The sequence below is a fragment of the Tremella mesenterica genome, assembly GCF_000271645.1.
Source record: "Tremella mesenterica DSM 1558 unplaced genomic scaffold TREMEscaffold_17, whole genome shotgun sequence".
In the NCBI taxonomy this organism is placed as follows: Eukaryota; Fungi; Basidiomycota; class Tremellomycetes; order Tremellales; family Tremellaceae; genus Tremella; species Tremella mesenterica.
Window position 1 is genome coordinate 400,054 of NW_006711241.1, and position 21,431 is coordinate 421,484.

Sequence of the window (21,431 nt, forward strand, 5' to 3'; positions counted from 1 at the left end):
CTGCCAGGCGATCCATTGATCCATTACGTGCTGCATGCTACACGGTATGTGGTATGTGGTACTTACAAGTAAGGTTGAGTGGGGAAGAGTCAAAGAGACGAGGTGAGAGTATCAAATCAGTCGCGTCTTTCCCCTAAGCTTACTTACCAACTTTCAACATCAACTTTCGACTTTTGACATCTACTATAAAGTTACCCTTTTAACAAATCAAACATCTTTCCAGTGGTGAAAACCTCATGAGAATCAGTAAGACGGCAGAGTAACAACACGTCGATCGTCGAGTGAGATCGGGAGAAGAGGCAGATAACATCAGGTTGTTCCATAAAAATAGTCATTTCCACCGACCACCGAGGTTTGCGCTCGTCTGTTCGGTAGCTGTGGTATCGTAGGATGGCAGAAGAACAAGATGTAAATTCTGAAGATGAAGGAATGGGTATGTTTGAAATTGATCGTTAGTCTTTCTCCATCTTTCTTTCTTCTTCCCTAATAATCTCTTCTCTCTTCATATTTGTCATACTCTGAAGAATCTACTTACGCCTACTCCTGTTTTATGATTCCATCATACCCTTGTCATCGTCATGTTATTTCGTACTACCAATGTTCCATCTTCCTCTCTTCTTTATACAAATCTCATGGAAGTACCCTCCATCTTTCCATATTCAATGTTCGATTCAAATACATCGTTCATATCTCGTAATCAAATAAAGTCATGTTAGACTCGGAACGATCTTATCACCTCTGCATGACTTCCACTTCGTTCAAAGTACTGAACGAGGGATTACTATCATATTCAAGATTATCTCCATCCTCATGTCACCCTGAAGACAATGTGATTCGCTCTTAATTCGAAGTAGTAACTTTCGGGTTTTATCTACCATTATAAGATGTTAAAAGGACATTGAGGGAACCTTTTGAAAAATTGATCACTCACTTATAGTTGATAGACCTGAATTAGGTCATTTGGCTACTTGGTCCGTCAGTTCACACAAGTATGGGTTTGGGGTGGAGAATTTACAAGATGGTAATGAGAATACTTTTTGGCAGTGGGTACAGGGTCTCCCTCTCTGTCCCTATCTGTCCTTCCCCCTCTGTTTATCAATCTATCTAATCATCCGTCTTTCAACCTTGGCTACATGTACTGCTTCTTGCGTCGTTGTTTCTCCTCTGCCCCCCCCCTCCCCGCTCTGAAAGTTAGTTCCTCGCCCCTCAATCACACAGGTTCATGCTGTTTCCTCTAATCATCTCTACCTGGTGTATGTCGATGGTATAATACACTTCTATGCTTCGCTCTGGCTAGAGCTCTGGAGATTATCGTGGTCGGTAGCTATGTCGTATCTCACAGTGTGATCTTTATCTGGCGGGCTGGCGGAATCTCACTTTTCTCAACTTACCGTCGGTCGATCCTGGGAATTTTTACATGTAGACGAATGTTTAGCTCATGACCAGATCAGAAGGTCCACAACCACACACTATCGATCTTGCTTTCCCAAAACGGGTCTTCATATCTGTTAGTCATCTCACTCTGGTCTTCCTCTCTTCCCTCCAACTTATCTCTCATATCCAACCCCAGACCATCAATCTCTCAACATTACTTCCTGACCATCACTTTTTGCTTTCCCTTCAGTAAGGAAACCTGGTGCTTGTACGAGCACTCATCCCTTCTACCCCACCTCACTGCTCACCCACGCTTCTAATACTCCTTCCAAGCCAAATCCGAAGATCAACTGACCCTCAGTCCATTGCACTTCATACATCTCACCCACGAGACGACTCATACACCCCTTCCAAACTTTCCATACGAGCCGGTACAGGTCTACATGATTTACAAGAGGTATATCATTTTTCTATCTTTGATACATCCTCCTGATCCCAGGTGATGTTTAAAGAATTCTTTAAACCAGACGGATGGCTTTTGATACCTCTTCGACCACATGATTCTTCACCTGAAGGACAAATGATTGAAGGGTGAGTGATTCGTCCATTTACAGTTCACGTCTCTCCATGTACCCCTTCTCAACCAATATCCTACATCCTACACTATGATAACCCCCCCCTGCCTTTCCCCACAGACAACAGTTCATCTGTGCATACGACTGAGAGAGAAATGCGTATATCTCTTACAGCTGCGTATATGTCGCTATCACCAAAGCTGAATTTCAGACCTCCAATACCTTGTCATCATTTACGTATCCTAGTCCTTGCTAATCATCTGAATGGGAAAGATACGCATGTGAGGGGATTGAAGATTTTCGGTGCGCCATCGGCGTGAGTCCATTCAACCATGTCTCATAGCATACTGCTCTATTTAGCGATCTCTCTCCCTATCGTCATGCTCGATTTTCCTTCTGTTCCTACTTGATCATCATCATCACCGCATGAAAGCTGACAAAGTCTCCCTCCGTCGCTTCTGGTCGCTTGGACGTGTTCCACTGCTCTCCTCTTCTCACACACCTCGTTCCTCCCCCTGGTACTGACTCGTTTTTAGAGGTGCTATGGGCGTGAATAATGTTTTTATGGACCGGACATGTTCTTTTGCGGTTACTTTTGACATGTTCATTCGTAATTACTGACAATAGACCTTCCCACGGACATGAACCGACGGATGATCCAGATATACCAAATTCCACTGGGAAGGAATCTCTGATACATCAAGAAACGACTTGGACAAGTGTTGCATTCCGACAACATGCAGGGATTAGATGATCACCGGCCGGTTGAAAAAAGATGCATACTTCATCTTACCTTCATCTGCATCATCCACACCGTCCACACCGTCCACACCCACACTATTCATCAAGTACAGCCGATGCATCAGGGGAAATCCGCACGGACCGAAATATCCTCCGTGTGTCTTGCTTGACATTCGTAATTCAATCCCAGGGAGTGAAAGTGCTTGACGACCCTCCTTACATTCCTTTTCTCTCCTAACCTGTCGTTTCAACCTCAAGCCTCCCGAGATCAGAGTTGAAACCTTATCAACACGACATGAGTAACCAAGTTACCATCCCGAAAAAACCGGGGTCAATCCCCCCTTTCCCCTTTTCCACTTTCCCCTGTCCATCACATCTCTCATCTCTTACAACTCACCACCCCTCCCTCCGTTCCTGATCTCTCTTAGTGACGAACTACAAACACACCAATGGGAATAACAATCAACCACAACTAAGTAACTCTGATCGCTATCAATCATCGTTTCCGAGGTGACTTCCAAGGAAACAACTCAACCCTACTCAATCCTTATTCTGAAACCCCCTTGATTTCAACTAATCATATCTGATCTTGACGACGTCAATCCTTTTATCACTTGGAGACTCTTACTCCTTTTTATCTGACCTGTACATTCTATATCACGCTCCGGACATCAGACGTTGGAGATTGGAGATTGGACATGGGGCAGAAAGATATATAATGATCAACCATGAGATTCAGTCTACATCCACTTTTCCACTTTTAACTTTCTTTTCAAGAACTTGTGTAACCTCTGGTAGGTATCACCTTCAATTATCCTTCTTTCGCACTTCTTCTTTCATCTCCTATCGACGTTCTAACTTTTGACATCTCGACTGTAAACTTTCGACACTCACCTTTTTAACTATTCAACTCTTTTTTTCTTTTTTGAACATCTTCAAAGGCCGGTCCAATATGCTCGTACATAACCTCTTATCTCTCCTACCACTTCTTTTATTGGTTTCTGCTACACCATTGAAAAGAGCTACAGGTACGACATGTACTGATTTCCCTCCTACCAATTATGCGTAAGTTTTCACATGACAACATCCTTCATTTTATCAATCTTCACCAACCCCTTTCCTCATCTAAGTTACGTACGTGTGTTCTCCGTCAGAAGGTTTTCCAGGTGTTGGATGATGTCCGTGTCACACTGAGTGATTTCGAGATGGAACCCAGATCTGTCCCAATCGTATTCACATCTTGCCTGATGGACCGTGTGGGGAAGGTTCTGATGAGAGAAATTGATTCAGTTGAGAGGTTACATTTTGAAATTCAAATAGATGTCAACTGATAATTAGAGATATACAAATATCCGATGGGACGGCAGGAGACGCCCAAGCACAAGCTAACGCTGTGTTTGTGGATCCTTTTGGTGATTGTGACCTTTCGACAGTATCGAAAGATTCTCTTACCAATTTACAAAATCTTCGTGAGGTCAGCAAAACTTTTTTGAGCTTCCTTTTTACTCTCCTTTCATTGAACCATTTTCGTATCTTTCATTTCTTTTTGTCCCATGTTCACTCGTCAATTCACGAAGAAGGCTTGTGAACTGTTAACCCGAGCGGGGGATCTCATCAGTTCGAAGCTGTGAGGGAGACGGTATGAGTTGTGGATGAGATAGATAGTGGGATGGGAGTGAGGAGAGGGGGGAAGGAAGCGAAGAAAAAAAAGGGACTGACAAATAGGCCGCGGAAAGTGCAGAGACTGATCTGTTCAACCCCGCTATTGAAGCTGCTTCAGGAGCCGCAGCTACCGCATTGCAAAATGGAAAAATCAAGAACAAGTGAGTGTTTTCTCGTACCTTCATCTCAACTATCTTCGTGTTACCTGATATCTTCACTACCATCCCTTCAATGCCGTCTCTTCCCATCCTCCCCACATATCTCATCCAGCATCTCTTTCTCATAGTCTTGACGCCCCCACTGAACTCCTTGTCATGGCCGCCCTTATCTCCATCTTCACATGTAAAAGCCCTGGACGGAAGGAAGGGTAACCATCACGGAAACATGTCAATAGAAATCACGCTCACCTCCAGGGTCCTCAAGTTGACCGGTGAAATCCAAGGTCTCCAAATCAAACAGGCGCAGGGAAGCGACGAAACTTCGGATATCGCAGCGGAGACTACCAAGTTGAACAATAACATCGCGCTGGATCAAAAAGCCAACGGACAGGCATCCACGGGTGTCGCATAGAGTGATTCTTTCGATGTTCTCATTAGTAGGGTCAGTGATATTTGATTCCGAAGAAGAGTAGGGGAGGAGGATTGAATGGAGAAGACAGAAGTTGGAAAGGGGAATTTTAGTCGATGCATTGCATGTCATGTTGACGTATTATGCCCATCAGTCGCAAGAAGTGTCAAGCCAACTGCGGATGGTGAAGAGAGGAGGTTATCAGTATCCGTTCACCCGAATGACCAATACGAAGACAATCCCATTCCAAAAGTGTAGGAGCAAATTCTAAAGATAAGCGTGGAAGGGAGACAAGAGATTGAACGTCATAACGAGTAAATATGAATAACTGACATAAACTTTCCTTAACCATCCATCATACCATCATCCATATCTTCCACACTAGCATCCAAATCAACTTCTTCATCCCCTTCTACCTCTTCAACCCCTTCCTCTATTCCATCCATTACCTCTCCTTGTATTCCTACATCGGTCCGTCCTGTCCGAGGGGCGGAAGGTACAGCTCCGTCTTCTTGTCGACGATCTTGATCCGGTTCGCTCGGTTCTGGGCTCTAAACTTCAGAGAAGAGTTTGTCCCTTTGATATTGATCTTTCTAAGAGGTCTGTGATGGTATTGGAAATGGAAGATTCCTTATACCCGCGGCGTTTAAGAGACAGTAAAAGGGGTGGGTGTTGTGATTTCAATGATGAATGGGCCTCAATGACCCTCGAGGAAATGAGTAACTTACAGGTTGTGCATCCATCTCCATCTGAGTGAGACGTAGACCGTATGGTAGGAGAAAACGATTTCCGAACATGTTGATAGAATGCTGTGTGTTAGCGCGCTGCTGAGATAGTCGTATGATGTCCTCAGGAGATGAAAAAGAAAGAATGAAAACCTACTCGATAATCCTCAAATACACCTTCTTCCTCTTCCAAAGACTCGGACACTTTACTCACTTCCATTCCTGCCGGTCTCTTTCCTGTTAAAGCTCGTAACAAAGCTTGATGATCTATCCTCTGTTCTTGCTCTCGTGATTGGGACCTCCCTCCATCTTCTTCATGGTTCGACGCCATCGACAGTCCGGCCATGGGAGTTTTAGGGACATTGGGAGTAGAGGTAGGTAATGCAGAAGGAAGGGGGCCACGGATGGGATTGGGTCGAGAGGGTGTGGAAGGGCCTGGGACGTGAGAGTGGGAATGAGAGGGATAGGGATAAAAGGAGAGAGTGTTGTTGGGTTGTAATGGTGGCAGAGGTATGGCAAGATCAAGGAGGACCATATTGATGTTGAAGTCTATGTCGTGGTTGTAGGTAGGTACTAACTGGTCCTTATGTCCATACAGAAGATGTTGCGTGATCGCGGAGAGCAAGGAGAAGGATGGGTCACGTGGTAGACGAGGATTAGTATTAATTACTTAACTTTTCCTGATCGATAAGAAATCAGACTGCTGAGTCCTGTCTTGGTTTAGTTTGCTTTACTTAATCTGAATAATCTTCCTAACCAACGGTTTCGCGTGCCTATCATTCCCACAATTGTCTCTTCACTTCGTCTCTTTCCCGGCGTTGAAAGTGGAAGACGAACATTGCAACATTGAGGTTGAGCTCAAGCAAGATATCAAGAAGAATACATAATCGCTACATCCGAATTCAACCACCACAAACATGAACCATGGCCGAACATATCCTAGGTGTTCTCTTCGTCACCGTCTCTTCACGAGGTACAAACGTCTGGCGATACCCACCTGACCCATCTTCACCTCTCGAAAGACTTCGTCAACCTATTTACCCCACCGAGACGTATACCGCTACGGACGCCATCACAGCTCCTAAACGTCGTCTTGCTCTCCCTGGTCTGTCTTCTAGAACGGGAGCTACGAGATCTTCCAAAGGTTCAGCATCTATCACTCATTCCGCTTCGAAATCTCACCCTCAACCGTCTACCTCAAGAAAGAAAGGATCCAGATATTATGTGGATCCGAGAGGTCATACGGCTGGAAGTAGCAATGGATCTGTCACACGACAAGGAAGAGAATATACTTCTGCCAGTGAGGAGGGAAGTAGTAGTGATGGTTCAACTTCTAGCTCAACCGATAGAGAAATGAACCTTCCTTGGTCTACTCAAAGAAGAAGCAATGCTGGTTCTTCGTTGAATAACGGTCATGAAATCACTGGACGTAGAGAATCAGTAGAGAAAACAAATGGGAGAGATAGAAGAGAATCTGTGGAAAAGGAGAAGGAGAAAGTAAGAGAAAAGGAAAAGGATAAAGATCATATAGAGGTTTATGTGGAAGAACAATGGTCAAGCGCAATGGGTTATTCATTAGAGTTTTTAGGTGATTTACTCGCTCCTCCAAGATCAGCTTGTCATAGGAAATTCGAAATTTGTATCGATGAGGTTGTCCTCATTGGACATCCTGTTTGTCCGGGAAAGGACGGAAGATGGGCATATCCGGAAGAAGAGGAAGAACCGGAAAGGGGTAGAAGAGGTAGAGGTGGTGGGACAGGTTTGGGAACTGTCGTGGAAACGAGAGAGACGGAGGGGGATTCTCCTGAGAAACCAGGATGGAATACGCAACACGCATCGCAACACACACTTCTCACAGATACCAATATAGGAAGCGATGACAAAGAGAGCGGGACGCTGGAAAACAGGCAGAAGACATATGCTAAGGATCAAAACAAGCAGGGGACTTATGGAGATGACAAGGATGGAAAGAAGGCAGGTGATGGAGAAGGAAAAGACGACACTGAAGAGACGATCCCTCAATTACACATGTTTAACCTCGTCCTAATTCTCGACAAACCTGATCCCAAATCAGGTCAATACTACGAAGATGGAGTCGCTTCGTCTATCATATTTGAGGAGGTCTATCGGGAGGTGATTAGGAAATGGACAGGAGCTGCTTTTGCTCTACAAGTGAGAGAGAATTGGGTTGCTAAAGAAACTTATGAGATGAGTAAAATGAGGGATAGATTAGTCATGGAGAATCAAAGTATTCACGAAGCCATTCGAATATTTCAAGAAAATTTCTCTCTAAATCGTGCTTTGAATTCTCTTTTCTACGAACTTCATCAACTTCGTCATAAACCTACTACCCCTCTGTACTCTTATTTCCCAAATATCATCCGTGTCCATGTCGCTGATATTCCTTTGAGTATGATTATATCTCCTCGTCTTGATGATCAAGAGGAAACCGATCAATCGTATTCTTATCCTCGATCAGATCTCAAAAACTCCGATGTGGATAGTGAGGAATTTGAGGATGATGATGAGGAAGAAGAAGATACTTGGGAAGATGCATGGGGAGAGACACATGTGAAAAGAAGAAGGAAAGTTAGGGTCGAACCATGGCAAACTTTGTTGTTATTGGATGATGATGTTAAGAGGTCAGATAAGATACTAGGAGAGTTGATTGGTGGAATACAGGAAAGAGATGTAGGGGGAAGAGAATCTTTGGGTACGGAATGGAGTTGGATGAGCGATTTAGGTGAAGCTCAATTGATGAAAGCTTTTATCGATGCTTGTGATGTTACTAAACCGTGAGTTAACACTCACACTTTTTCAATGTTCCCTCCCCAGTCCTCCACTTTCATAAATTTCGGTTGCTCCTTCAGATCTCTCTGTTATTTCCCATTGCACTGTGATATTGACCATATCATACATTCGTCGCCTGACATTTTACATCCATATGCGGTGTTCAGCCTTTTGTCTCATTCACCCGTGAAATCACATTGATTCATGAGAGATCTGACAATCAGCCTTGCTGATATAGCCCATATACTCCGATGCGACCTCGACGCCATCGTAGTACCCTTAGCTAGAGAGTTGGTACAGAACAAAAAAGCCGTTTTGATAGATGTTGTGAATATACATCTTAGAAGTATTGTGATTCCAACTTCTATTCAAGAACATCTGTACGTATATACTTCACTCTCTATCATCAAGAACCCCTTCTCTCTCATCCCCTTCTCATCGTTCATCAATACACGTATTCTCGTACTCGTCTCAGTTTAGTACTCCCATCTTCCGACTTCTCTTCCCAGACACTATGATCCTTGCAATACACCGTCTCAATTGCTCACCACTAGCCTCTCTATATCAGATTACACAACTCAGTTCTCACGTCTCTTCCCTACTCTACCTTCTCTCCCTTATCTCCTCTCTCTCTTATCCTCCTCACCTGGTCCCTTCCGCGATATCATCCCCATGACCCGTCCCGCCCGTCCGGAATACCTTCGTGCTCTTGTTTGGCTATTGGCACATGATTTGGTAGTTCAGCTTCATACGCGTGCGAGAATAGTAGCTACCCCTGAAGTGAAATTGGAAGCTTGGAAAAGGTTGTGGTATCGTCGGCGAGCTCGATGGGTGGAGCGAATTCGGTTAACGCAATTGAGAGAGTCACGACGGGTTTCTGAGACACCTCATCCGGTTGATAAAACCACGGCTCAGGCAGCCGACGAGTCAGTACCGAGTGAGAATCTGGCTGAGAAGGGGAAGGAAGATGTTGATCAACAAAGTGAGAAAGATCGTGCGGAAAAGAGAGATGAAGAGAATGGAGAGAATGAACATAGGGGAATAGAGGAGAGAGAAGAATATATGGAAGATTTGATCACTCCGAAAGCTATCCAGAGAAACCCAATGGAATCATTAGTCACCGTCCCACCTCCAAATACTATCAACAATCATCACCCATCATCTCTATCTCAAAACAACAACACTTTCACATCACATGAATCAACATACCTACCAATCTCCACTTCAAACGTACTTGAAACTCATAAGAATCTCATGATTGAACCATCTCAACCTTCGCTCGAAACTTCTCACATGACAAGCCCAATGACAAGATTATCTCAACTTCAACAACCACCACCGGACTTACCAGATACGTTCGACCCGGAATTAGAGATAGATTCCGATGCAGCGGAAGACACTGGCGTGGGGATAGGAATGGAAATGAAGATGATATTCAATATAGATCAAAATGATCCTGATCCAAAAGATTTCCCAAATTTCCAACCTACTTTTATATTCAGACCAGCTCGTGCTCAAAAAGAAGAAGCTAGATGGTTGAGGGTTATAAGGGAAAAAGCAGATGAATTGTTGGCTAGTAAATTTGATTTGTAAGTTGTCCTTCCTTCTCTTCTGTTTCATTCTCAATCTCATTCTAGATCTCTTTCTCGTTCCATTTCCTTTCTTTTGATCCTTCGACAGTCCATGTGACAAAGTACACCGGGTTATTTGTACAATCGATGTTCAAGTTCTTTTCATCTCTCGTAGTGTGTTTTTCAATCTTCGTGTTTTGTTTTCACCCTCGTTCACTCGATTCGAACCTCTCAGTATAATTTCCTTGATCTCTACGTTTCTCCTCTCTGCCATCTCCTGCTCTCTGTCTTTTGGACAGCTGATCTTCCTCATGTTTGTATACCAGATTGTCAAAGACAATTCAGGACACGAGGGTCGATTTTAGCATGTCTTTACATCAAAGAATCTCTAATGGATATTCTCCTGGAATTTCCTGTCGGATAGAAAATCACTGTGCCATGCACCTTACACCGAGGACCGCTCAGGATTGAACCTCCACGAGCCCGAACTGAACAACCCAGATGCGTACAATACTTTGACGGAGTGACGACATTCGAGGAGATTTCTTATCGGACGGGACTACGTAGAGTTGAATTGAATGAAATATTGAATAAATGGAAAGATCATGTACGTCTTCTCTCCTTCTTCATCACTTTACAGATCAGAAATTCACTAATATGACAGCTGGTCACTTTCCTACATGCTTGATTATTATTGCTTCAGAATATTCCCACTGTATTTCTACCTGGTTGTAACCTATCACACATTTATATCCTAGATTGATCATCTTGGCATTTTGAACCGTAGAAAATGATATACATTGCACATTACATGCATAACAAGCATTGTGACACTATCATCTAGATGGAGTCATATTTCTAGGAGTAGCTACTAAAGTCGAACCGATCGGTAATCCCTGTCTACCTCGACCGGCTGTTGTGCTACCTTCACTCGATTCATTATATTTCTCCCCCGGATCAGAATCGGGCGTGAGAGTAGACGTGGTGGATGGAGCAGACGCGGAGGATGGAGTCGATTGGACATTTTTCAGAGCTGAGGAAGGACGGGAAGGGGGAGGAGGAGGGATGTTGGTTTTGAGAACCCTTGTGGTTTTCTTTTTTGGTTGGGGGGCTGTGAGTGAGAAGGTGGTCACGGATATGTGATGTCGAGTAACATGTCTGAACACAGATGAGGATGGATATAATGCCTCGTGTAGGTAGAAACGCAATTAGACCGGAGGGTGGGGCAAGGGCAGGGAACTCAAGTGGGGTTTGGGCCCGATATAGTGGGGTAGAGCAAGAAAGACAGCTCGGGTGGGGTTGTGAGTCGGCAGGAGGCTGGATGGAGAAGGGGAAGTTGTAGAATAGAAGCTATTGTAGAATCAGGTAGGGAATAATTATCAAGGGGTGAGACTTGAAGAGTGGAACATAAGATGAAGAAGGGAGTAAACTTACCCTTCGAATTCTCAGACATGTAAAATCGACGAAGTAACATGATAGCTTCTTCGCGATAGTATCCTCCTTGAGCTACGAAAGGTGGGTCGGTGGGGAGGTGTGGTCTGGGACGTTAGGCAAGCCTCGTCTGGTTTGACTTTAAACTGGTCATCGGGAAGACGCCAGGAGATGGGTTGGGCCGGTCGTAGCGAGGCCCATGCAAAAGAGCATAACACATGAGGGGGAGGGTATATAGACAGGGGGAAAAGTGTGGACAAGAGGGAAGGTGGAACAGGGGGGGAAGGTGGGGACAGGAAAGAAAGTGGGAACAGGAAGGAAAAGCAATTAGAGAGGGATGACCAAAAGGTAGAATTAGCGATAGACCGTAATCAAACCTTAAGCGCAGTAATGGACAATAAGGATGGAAAGGAGGTGAATCATGACAAGAAAAAGAAGAAAAGATGTATGATAATAAAACCTCAATCCACTCACGTTGAATGTATATCCAACAAACTCCCACATCCTCCAAACCTCTCATTACCACAACCATACAAGACTCTCCCAATACCAATCTGTCTCAAAGCTGAAGCGCACATGACACAAGGTTCGACGGTAACGTAAAGTGTTATACTATTCAATGGAGCTGGATGATGGGGGAGTAAATGATCTATAGCTTCCAATTCCGCGTGTAGTGTTGCCTATGATTAGTGAGGTTTTCACGCTGGGTACATTATCTATATCGGAAGGGGTGGATGATATGGGGAAGTTGTATCCCTTTCAAAGGCATCCTGGAAGCTAGCCAGCTGTCGTATATAACATAGGATAGTGGAGAGGAAGACCGGGGGAGAAAGTCGGGAAGGAGAAAGATGCGGAGGGAGTAAAGGGTAGAAGAAAAGATGAGACGAAGAAGAAGAAACAACTGACATTACGCCATTCATTAGTCCTGTTCCTAGCTCTAGCAATAGCTTTACCATCTTTAACGAAAACACATCCAACAGGAACTTCGTCATGTGCCAAAGCTTCTTCCGCCTAAAATGATGAGATAAGGTTCTCATTTGGATGGAGTAGAAGAAATAAAAGACATACCATTGTTAAAGCTTCTCTCATCCAACCTAAATCCAATGGATCTTGTTCTTCAGGTGAGATGTATGTCTGAAAGTATCAGCTTGTACTCTTTTTTTTTACCTTCATTTGTCTCCAAGATCCCTCTCTATCATGATCATCTGTCATATCCCAGAGTATAAGATACACGTGAGAGGGAAAAGAGGTGGAGGACTCACCGCCATCATGTCGTCAATTCGCCAAAGAAGGTATCAAAGAAGTGGAGTTGGTCAGAGATCAGAGAAGAGTGAAGTTAGTTGAACGAGGAAAATTGAGTAAAATTCAGGTGGGATATGACCCGGAGCCCCGCATTTTCCCGCTTCCACCCTCTTCGATATATGCAAGGTAGATAGCACTAGGCCTACAATAGTTGACGATGAACAGCCAGCAAACACAAGGTCAGAGCATGCGGCAGGCCCATGATGTGGGTACAACGTAAATCATAAAGAGAGCTGCATTTGTCATATGATCATTGAGCCAGATGACTTGGGTGGAACGTTGAACAAGATGCATAATCCCTATTCCACCTCGCGTTGACTCAATGCGATCCTACATGTCAGTCTTTCTCACTCCAATTCATCTACTCCCCTGAGCAAAAAGAGGCGTTCAGAGAGCTGATTTTACAGGTGAGGTCTAGAGTCAAAAAGGATAGAGTGGCTGGATAGACAAATGTCATACTTCCCACATGACAGTCCGGCCGACTTTATCCATAAAGACGGGGAAGAACAGGGACAGACGACAACAGTGTGACCGACTTTGCTCAGATTTGTGGTGTAGGGAGTGGAGTACGACATGAACGAGGAGATGAACTCACTTGTACGCCTTTCGTACACCTTGTCGAATATGATTCGTCTTGAATGATTTCCCACCTTTTCTTTCTTTTCCCTGATGGTCAGTTTGAGTCTCCGCCTGTGAGGACATTGTCTTCGAGGGCATCAATTACGTTGTCTGAAGAGACACGGGCAGAGTTGAGGACACGAACCATACGCATGACTGACAAGGGCTGATGAAGTATGAAGGAGGCGGGTGAAGCAAGTGATGGGAAGCAAGATACCCACTGCATTATACATTTCGTCGATTTCTACATTATCAGCATTCGTATCTCACATACAAGACAGTAAAGTGGGGGTGGGTGGAAATTCAAGCAACAAATACATGCAAATCTCTGCTTACTGACGCCTGACAACCAGTAGGTTCGTGAGAGATAGATGAGATGAGTGAACATCGGGTATTCGAGAGAAGAGAAGGAATCGGGTATTGCGTATACCAATGATTCAAGTATGGTGGAGGTACGGGAAAGGTTGAAGTGGCTGGTGTACCAATGTAACAGCTGAGGTGAAGGCGCTAAGACCGTAGATCATTAGAAGTGGGGCACACCTCGATCACAGAGATGCGAATAAGAGAGTAATAATAAAACACCAAACTCACCATCAGATTCTCCAAGTAAATCTAACCTATCTTCACCTATCCAAGCGAAACTATTACTGGGATCGTAAAACCTCACCAACCAAGTTTTTCTATTGGACGGTTTTTTATTCATCACCGACCTCGGGATTTCATTGACGTTCATACTTGGGTTCAAGATTTCAGCCGGGAAGTAAGGGTAAGAGAAAGCTGTAGGTTAATCAGAGTACGAGTATTGTCACCAAGACTCTTTTCCTTGTCATAGGTGGATATTTCAGGTCAAGTGATATCAAGTATCTAGAACAAGTGATATGAAAAATCCAGATCAAGTGATATTGACAATCGCAGATCAAGTGATATCAAGTATCTAGATCAAGTGACATCAAGTATCTAGATCAAGTGATACGAAGTATACAGATCAAGTGATACGAAGTATACAGATCAAGTGATACGAAGTATCTAAATCAAGTGATATGAAAAATCCACACCAAGTGAACAGGACTTGATAGACTTGAGAAATATACTCACTTTTGGCCCATACCAAAGTCCCATTAGGATACTTTTCATCATCCATCTCATCCCCTTTCTTCTTTCCTGATCTAGACTTCGACATTGGTCCTGGAGTTGTATCTTGTACACTTCCCTCTTCTTCAATTTCTTCATCTTCATCAGTATTCACTTCCTCACCCTCCTCGTCGATATCGACCTCTTCCTCACCTTCTTCCTCCTCTACTGGCTTCCTCTTATTCGTACGAGGTGTAGAAACCGTTTTTACATCAGGTTCAAACTTAGACTTCTTCCTTGTTCTTGACGCAGATACGTTTTCTGGCGCTTTACGTTTTCTTGACGTACTTGACTTCTCTGCCTGATCCTGAGGAGCATCGGGGGTTTGAGGAAGAGGTGAAAGACTACCAGAGTTGAGTCTGGAGATGGAGACTGGGGTTTCTTTGAGATCCGATCGAGATGTGGGTTTGAGACCTGTTTGTGAGCATTTCCACATTGTCATAAGTGAAAGGTGGTGTAACACACAATTGCGCTGAAGATCGTAGTTGAGGAGAAGGGATTGGTAAGCCAACACGTGAGAGATAGGAGGGTCAACGAGAGGGACAAGTGTAGGAACTGGTGGATGGCGGAAATTGAAGGTAACATGAAAGTGACTTACTCTTCCCCGTGCTGGGCGTCTTCACATCGATCTCTACCCTCTCCGACCTCCTCCTCTTCGATCCTTCCGGCAACACCCAACCAATATTGAACCTCTTGAACAAATCCTGAGAGTCCACTTGATCCGTTACCAATTCCAACTCTCTTTCTCTCTTCCTACGTTCTTTATCACTCAAGATAGCAAACGTCTCTATACCCGCTACTCCACGTTGATTTTTATGCTGAGGTTTGACATCTTCCACATCCCCTTCACCTCCCTCAACATCTTTATCATCTTCCTTGTCCACCTCACCACTTTCAACATCCTTTTTCTTACCTTTGCCTTGTTTACCCTTTTGACCGCGTACGACCATATCTCCCGAATGACCTTCACCACTCGGAACCGACTGTTGATCTTCCGTAATCTCTACAAGCTTTACTCTTCCACTACGTCGACGATTCGAAGTTGTGAGTGATTCCGGGTCCACATGATCAGACGAAGGTACATATCCCACCTGTTCGTATAAAGCCTTTTCGGCAGCTTCAGCAGCTCTTGTACTTCTCCCTAATCTCTCTTTCATCTCTTTATGTTTCGCCTCTCTTTCTTCCCATTTCGCTTTTCGTTCAGCTGCGGTCAGAACTTTCTTAGGAATCTTGGTTTTTGACGGAAGTTGCGGAGTGGGAAGTTTTGGTTTTTCTAATGCGAAACCAAATATCGATCCGAGGATATCAGGACCTGCGTCGTCTTTCGATTGTTCTAGTAGACATCGAAGAAGCATTTCGGAAGGCTCCAGGTCTCCCACAGTCGAATAGGATTGAGGTTCATTGGAAGATTGCTGAGAGATATTTACGGAATGAGAAGTCAAATGATCCAGTTCGTCGAGAAGAGGTTGAGCGTTATTCTTGATTCGTTTAGCTGTTTTGTGAAAAGGTGTATCGGGGTTATTGTACAACATTGCGTTGTCGAGAACAAGACAAATATCTCTCTACATAGGGTCAGCTCATGTATAACCAGGTAGGAGCTTACTTTAAATTCCGCGATGTTTAGATACGTATTTTTCTCCAATCTATCATCAATCTCCAACCAGCACATAGGTTCTTTCACCACTGTGGCATAGTCGGGCACTTCGTTGATATTGACAGGCCGAAGAAATAATTCCCCTTTGTCCATCCTGACCGTCAGTTTGGCATCCATACAGAAACCTACGCTATTGCGAAAGATTTTCGGGATGTAACAAACATGAGCCAAGAAGACGAGGTAGGGATACTGGGGACAAGTGCAGAGGCATAGGTACTCACGCAGAAATCTTATCCAATGTAATGCGTAATTTCCCATACAAGGGAAAGATGAAACTATCAATGATCTCTTTAATAACTTGGGTCTGTCGAAGTTTCTCCTTTTCTCTCTTTCTGACCGATTCACACAGAGTGCGTACAGTATCGAGATCCATACGAAGTTTCTGTAAGAACTGCAAGGTCAGCTACCTAAGTGCATCTCAACGCAGCTAACCTTCAACTTTCGAGCTTTGTCAGCTTCGGACTGTTGACGCGAAGCTGATGAAGCGGTCCATGGCTGGTCATCAGCTCGCCCATATGCAGTGTTGGGGGTGGTGGAGCTCACTTCAAGATGTAACCTCTTGAGTAAAGGAGCACCTCTTCTAGCCTCCCGTTTCAAACTCCAATATCTACACACTCTTTCTAAGAACGGACGTCGTTTTCGTATTGATATTTTTGCGACATACTCTTCGATCTTGTTGACGACCATGCGAGGGACAATGGGTGGTCCGGGACGATAAGATTTGGTGTGAGCTCTGGCAGATTTGGTGGTTACTGGTCCGGTGGCTCGGCAGTGAGGTGGAGCAGATTTTTTTCGAGGCCGAGAGGGTCGGGTGACCTCAACCTCGTCCTCATCGTCGTCTTCTGTATACTCGGACCCCAGGTCATCTTCATTGTCAGACCCTCGGGCGTCGTACTGCTCGTCAATGCATGTACAACCCGGGGGTGGCATGTGTTGAGAGTCCTTCGCGTATTGGGATATAATTACGAACGAAGGAGACAGTAAAACTCACTGGTAAGTGTTTCTGGCAATAGGCCTTGAGCAGCTCATCCGTATTATGAGTCCGATTACTCATCAACAATCCATGTTGTCTAGCGCAAGTTACATGGAAAGCGACGAAACAACTTCTATCTGCGCATTGTATGCAGGCTCCAACTTTTTCGCGACATAGAGAGCAAGTCTATCAGCTCAGCATCTAGCCGCCGCCCTTGTTTGACCAAGCTACAAGAAGAATATACAACTCACCAGCTTCCACCTGTTCTTCGGTATAGTTTCCACTCCATCCACAGGCTCCATATATATTGGATTACCAACTATGAGTTCTGGGATCCAAATGGCGCAGAGGAGATGAGCCCAATGACCAGTGGTAGTCTGCTTGAACGCCCCGCCCTCGTTCGGGCAAAAGAGACATGACTAGGTCAATCAGATATAGGAAGGAGCAATATGAAGTGTGACTCACCACAGGGTTTTCGGGGGAGACAGTACATTTACGACAAAGCCATTGTCCTTCTGGAATGTATGGCACGCCGTAACAATCTGTCATCAGCTCAAGATGACCAGTAGGGGGGCACGAGCTGACCTTGGTGAACAGCAAGATTACAGCCGTCACAGAAAACGATAGCGTTGGAATTTTCTCCCTCGCCATCGTCGCATACAGCACAGCGGGAATCTTCGACGGGGAGATGGGAGGCTGGTTGAGGGATGCGTTTGATCTGAAGTCAGTTTACTTCACATGAAATCATCACTTTACCATATCAACCTGGCCTCTCGAAAACTAATGAAAGAGAGGTATCACTTTTGAGCAAGACTGAGGGAAAGGGGAACCAGAGGGGAGATCGGGGACGATAAACATACAAGGTTGAACCACTCTTTTTCCAACTTATCCATGATGATCTCAAACACTTCATAGCTGATGGGACCCGACTGATCTTTAGTACGTTCGGCATTGACAGCGTCTAGCCATTCTTTGTCTGGTTGTCAGAGTGAATTCGGGATATTTCCCACGTTGTCAGTTGATCAAGATAACGACTGAAGCCTTGCAATGATAGGTGAAGTAGTAGTCGGCGAGTCTGAGAGACAGAGTACAGAAAGATTAGAGAAGATGAGGTGCGAGAGCTGATGTGTACACACCCTGCTCATCCATATCATATTCCACCTGGACAGCTAACTCGGCTTCTATCGGTTCTTCTTTTCAGCTGCTCTTCTTCATATGCTCTTGGACCAAAGAAGATACTAACCTATGTATCGAATATAATGTTCAGGTCTTTCGAAATCCGATCCATCGGTATCTATCATCAGTAAATACTCACGCCATGTCAAGTCGGATGGAGACACACATCCATAATGTCTGATTTGTTCCTAGTCGTTAGCTGGTCCATCAACGGGTAGGTAGCTAGAACCACACAACACCTGAAACTGTCGAGTGAGGAATGGTAGAGCGGAGGTGAGGCAAGTAAGGGGTAGAGGTGGAGTTGAGGAGAGAAGCATGGTCGGAGAGAAAGAGAGAAGAGAACGGACCGAAGGAATACTCTTCGGTCCGACTTGCTCATTGACTATCCTAAAAGATACCTTGGGTAGTTGATGAAGGTATTGTTGATCTGCAGCCGTCTCGAGTTTCGGCATTATGAGGATTGCGTTTTTCCACTTGCAGTTGAAGTCCTCTCCGTCACCACTCTGCTCACTACTCTACTCGTTGTATGGTCAAAGTGAGGAAGAGAAGAGGAGGGATGGAGGGAGAGTAAGTTGAGTCAAGCCGGTTTGTATGACGTTATACGCGTTGCCGTCTTTGACATCTTCGCCCTCACTACCATCACACTAACTTACTACATAACTTCACTTTACTATACTACTCTGATCTCTGCTTCGCATTTCGACACTCGTACAACAGTCAGATCCTCAACGATGGCTCCTAGGCGCAAGAACAAGTCTTCAAAAGTGATAACACAGGATGATCCTTCTCTCGCAACTCCGGCCACACCTCCAAAACCCTCCCCGACTTCCCCTTTAACTCCTATCGCAACCACCCCTCGTATTACCAAACGTCCAGCCTCTAGAGGTTCCACCTCTGCCACTTCTTCTAGACTACCCAAACCCACTTCCTCACCCCCGACCGGCTCCTCCACACCCACACGGAAGAGAAGAAAGACGACGAAAGCTTCTGTACGAGCCTCAAATACCGTTGAGACGGCTGAGGACGCCCTCTCTCTCAACAAGCCAATGAGTCCATCACCAATCATCGCGACATCTTCTTCAACATTGATAGCTGATACTTTGGTCGGTTATGATGATGACGATGATGATGATATCGAAATCCTTCCTAGTATCTTTGACATACTATTCGCTCCTCGTCTTTCTCCTTCTCTCCCTCCAAGACCGGTAACAGAAAACGATGTCGTGCGCCCTCCCCCAAAGGTGGAAAATTTTCGTCCCACCACTCTTCCAGTTAGGTGAGTTAGCATACTACTGATATCCCGTATACATCCCTAGAAGAAGAGATGTTGATGATCAGTGTCAATATCGGCGATGCGGTTTACGCCAGAAGACAACGTTGTTTTTGGCCTGCTGTATTGGTAGAATTCCGACCTGCTCAAAATGCCCAAGAGCAGAAGAAAGGAAAAGATCAGTATGTGGTGGATGTGAGGTATCAACCTGGTAAACCAGCTTTGAAAAGGAAAGATATCATCTTTCAATGTGATGCTGAGATTGCGGATTGTGTGGTACGTTCTTTTGCATCGCCTCTAGATTAGTCTCGTGATGCTCTTTTCGAGATCCTATACCTCTATGACCCGTACCTAACTCCGCTCCCCGTTCATCTGTCACGTCTCATGCTACAACCTCTTATTTCTACATCTCTTGATAATTCATCGAACTCTCTATTTCTTGATAATCTTTCATTTTTTCCTGACAATGACTTACCCTTAGCTCGGCGAAATGGAAACCCGTCCCATCGAATTTAAACCTAGCGACGCCCTCACTCGTCAAACCACCCCTTCCATCGACCCCTCTGTTCCTTTCGAGAAGTTAGAAAGAAGAGATCAACTCGTTCTCCTCCGACCTCATCTATCTCGAATTATCTCCGAAAATTATCCTCCAGCACAATGGCGTATCGATCGTTTTTTCGGTACTCGAAATCAACGTGAAGCTCTAAGTGGTTGTGTACAATATGGAGATATACTAGAAAAAGAATGTGCAGAGGTTATAGTTCCTGAACTACAACGATGGGCTTTAAGAGAACGAGGAGATCGAAAAAGAGGTTCAGAGAGATATGAAAGTTTGTCGGAGGTTGAGAAAAGGGGTTATTTGAATTCTGTGTTGTTACCTGAAGCTATAATTGGGTTGTGTGTCAAGTCGGAGGGATTGGACGAGGAGAAAGAAGAGGAGGATGGTCAAGGTATCGAATCACACGAGAATGACGCATCAGGATCGTCAGTCGGGGATTTAGAACAAAGTCGAACGAATCCCCAATACGAATACGAAGGAAGAAATCTCGATAATGAATCTCAACATCTCATATCGGCCGACTCGGCTTTGGAGGACGTAAATGTCATATCGGAAGGAGGACAATCCGTTCCTGACAAACCTTTAGAAAGTTGCAACTTGAATACGAACGAGAACGAATATGAAATTTATAAATCAGCTCGAAAACGTTTAGACGAATTAAGGACTTTTGACCAAACCACACAATGGGATTTACTCATTACGGACCTTAATTTCGCTAGGAGAAGAATGAGACAGAAAAGACATTTAGAACCTGAACATATTAATGATGAAGAGAGACAGAGGATGAGATTATCTTCTGGACAATACGAAATGGGTTGGGTGGGGAGAGCAAGGAAAGTCAAGAGTATGAAAGTGTGAACAGAAGTTTGATGTGTAGGGTTTTTCTTAGTTGGATGAGACTTTAAGAGTCTGGAGGAATGTTCGTGGACGGAGTCGTTCGTGGAGGAATCGCTCGTGAGGGGATCGTATCTCGAAGGATGGAGGAGACGGTGAGTGGAGGTGTGGTGTTTTGGAGGGAAAGGACGGTGTTCTCGAGGGGAGAGAGGGGTGGAGGGGGACAGCGGGAATGAACAGAAATCTTGGAGATACATCGATTAAACGTTTGTCCCGCAATGAGAGTTCACCCAACGAAGAGGGAGGGTTGTGTGAATTGGATGAACGGAAAGAAGATGAAGAATTAGAAATTGGGGCGAGGAAAAGAGTAAGATCGTATAATCTAAACCAAATGAATTTTCTCACCATCTCCCTCACACTTATAACATCGACTCACCTCAACTTCTCATGTGATATGCAATACTCTTTTGTCAAACTC

At 44.6% G+C, this 21,431-nt stretch overlaps 6 protein-coding genes across 6 annotated transcripts; 4 read left to right on the forward strand and 2 right to left on the reverse strand.

Moving 5' to 3' along the window:
- Positions 1 to 390: 390 nt before the first annotated feature.
- On the forward strand, positions 391 to 2,269 carry TREMEDRAFT_70338 (uncharacterized protein; the record flags this gene model as incomplete). The annotated part of the gene is made up of 6 exons (XM_007008035.1): positions 391 to 451; positions 938 to 1,043; positions 1,447 to 1,507; positions 1,736 to 1,831; positions 1,874 to 1,965; positions 2,161 to 2,269. The coding sequence occupies 6 exons, from the start codon at positions 391 to 393 to the stop codon at positions 2,267 to 2,269; spliced, it is 525 nt and encodes a 174-aa protein (XP_007008097.1).
- A 1,373-nt stretch (positions 2,270 to 3,642) lies between these two features.
- On the forward strand, positions 3,643 to 4,922 carry TREMEDRAFT_65953 (uncharacterized protein; the record flags this gene model as incomplete). The annotated part of the gene is made up of 4 exons (XM_007008011.1): positions 3,643 to 3,755; positions 4,029 to 4,164; positions 4,416 to 4,513; positions 4,766 to 4,922. The coding sequence occupies 4 exons, from the start codon at positions 3,643 to 3,645 to the stop codon at positions 4,920 to 4,922; spliced, it is 504 nt and encodes a 167-aa protein (XP_007008073.1).
- A 299-nt stretch (positions 4,923 to 5,221) lies between these two features.
- On the reverse strand, positions 5,222 to 6,229 carry TREMEDRAFT_57865 (uncharacterized protein). The gene is made up of 2 exons (XM_007007970.1): positions 5,802 to 6,229; positions 5,222 to 5,728 (listed from the first exon to the last, which is right to left on the reverse strand). The coding sequence occupies exons 1-2, from the start codon at positions 6,177 to 6,179 to the stop codon at positions 5,600 to 5,602; spliced, it is 507 nt and encodes a 168-aa protein (XP_007008032.1). The 5' UTR covers positions 6,180 to 6,229; the 3' UTR covers positions 5,222 to 5,599.
- A 339-nt stretch (positions 6,230 to 6,568) lies between these two features.
- TREMEDRAFT_35553 (uncharacterized protein) lies at positions 6,569 to 10,027 on the forward strand (the record flags this gene model as incomplete). The annotated part of the gene is made up of 5 exons (XM_007007938.1): positions 6,569 to 7,414; positions 7,532 to 8,439; positions 8,659 to 8,814; positions 8,989 to 9,364; positions 9,683 to 10,027. The coding sequence occupies 5 exons, from the start codon at positions 6,569 to 6,571 to the stop codon at positions 10,025 to 10,027; spliced, it is 2,631 nt and encodes an 876-aa protein (XP_007008000.1).
- Positions 10,028 to 10,799: 772 nt separating this feature from the next.
- TREMEDRAFT_74868 (uncharacterized protein) lies at positions 10,800 to 18,742 on the reverse strand (the record flags this gene model as incomplete). Its single annotated transcript, XM_007008036.1, has 25 exons — positions 10,800 to 11,116; positions 11,440 to 11,543; positions 11,911 to 12,116; positions 12,343 to 12,447; positions 12,505 to 12,570; positions 13,047 to 13,068; positions 13,334 to 13,404; positions 13,518 to 13,600; positions 13,948 to 14,133; positions 14,452 to 14,901; positions 15,086 to 16,049; positions 16,091 to 16,235; positions 16,271 to 16,330; positions 16,363 to 16,532; positions 16,574 to 16,636; positions 16,685 to 17,035; positions 17,133 to 17,300; positions 17,366 to 17,533; positions 17,580 to 17,656; positions 17,700 to 17,832; positions 17,975 to 18,090; positions 18,251 to 18,304; positions 18,358 to 18,408; positions 18,430 to 18,478; positions 18,638 to 18,742. 25 exons carry the CDS (start codon positions 18,740 to 18,742, stop codon positions 10,842 to 10,844), a joined length of 4,242 nt encoding a protein of 1,413 aa, XP_007008098.1. The 3' UTR covers positions 10,800 to 10,841.
- Positions 18,743 to 19,021: 279 nt separating this feature from the next.
- TREMEDRAFT_74869 (uncharacterized protein) lies at positions 19,022 to 21,425 on the forward strand (the record flags this gene model as incomplete). The annotated part of the gene is made up of 3 exons (XM_007008037.1): positions 19,022 to 19,566; positions 19,629 to 19,836; positions 20,042 to 21,425. 3 exons carry the CDS (start codon positions 19,022 to 19,024, stop codon positions 20,975 to 20,977), a joined length of 1,689 nt encoding a protein of 562 aa, XP_007008099.1. The 3' UTR covers positions 20,978 to 21,425.
- Between the last annotated feature and the right edge of the window lie 6 nt (positions 21,426 to 21,431).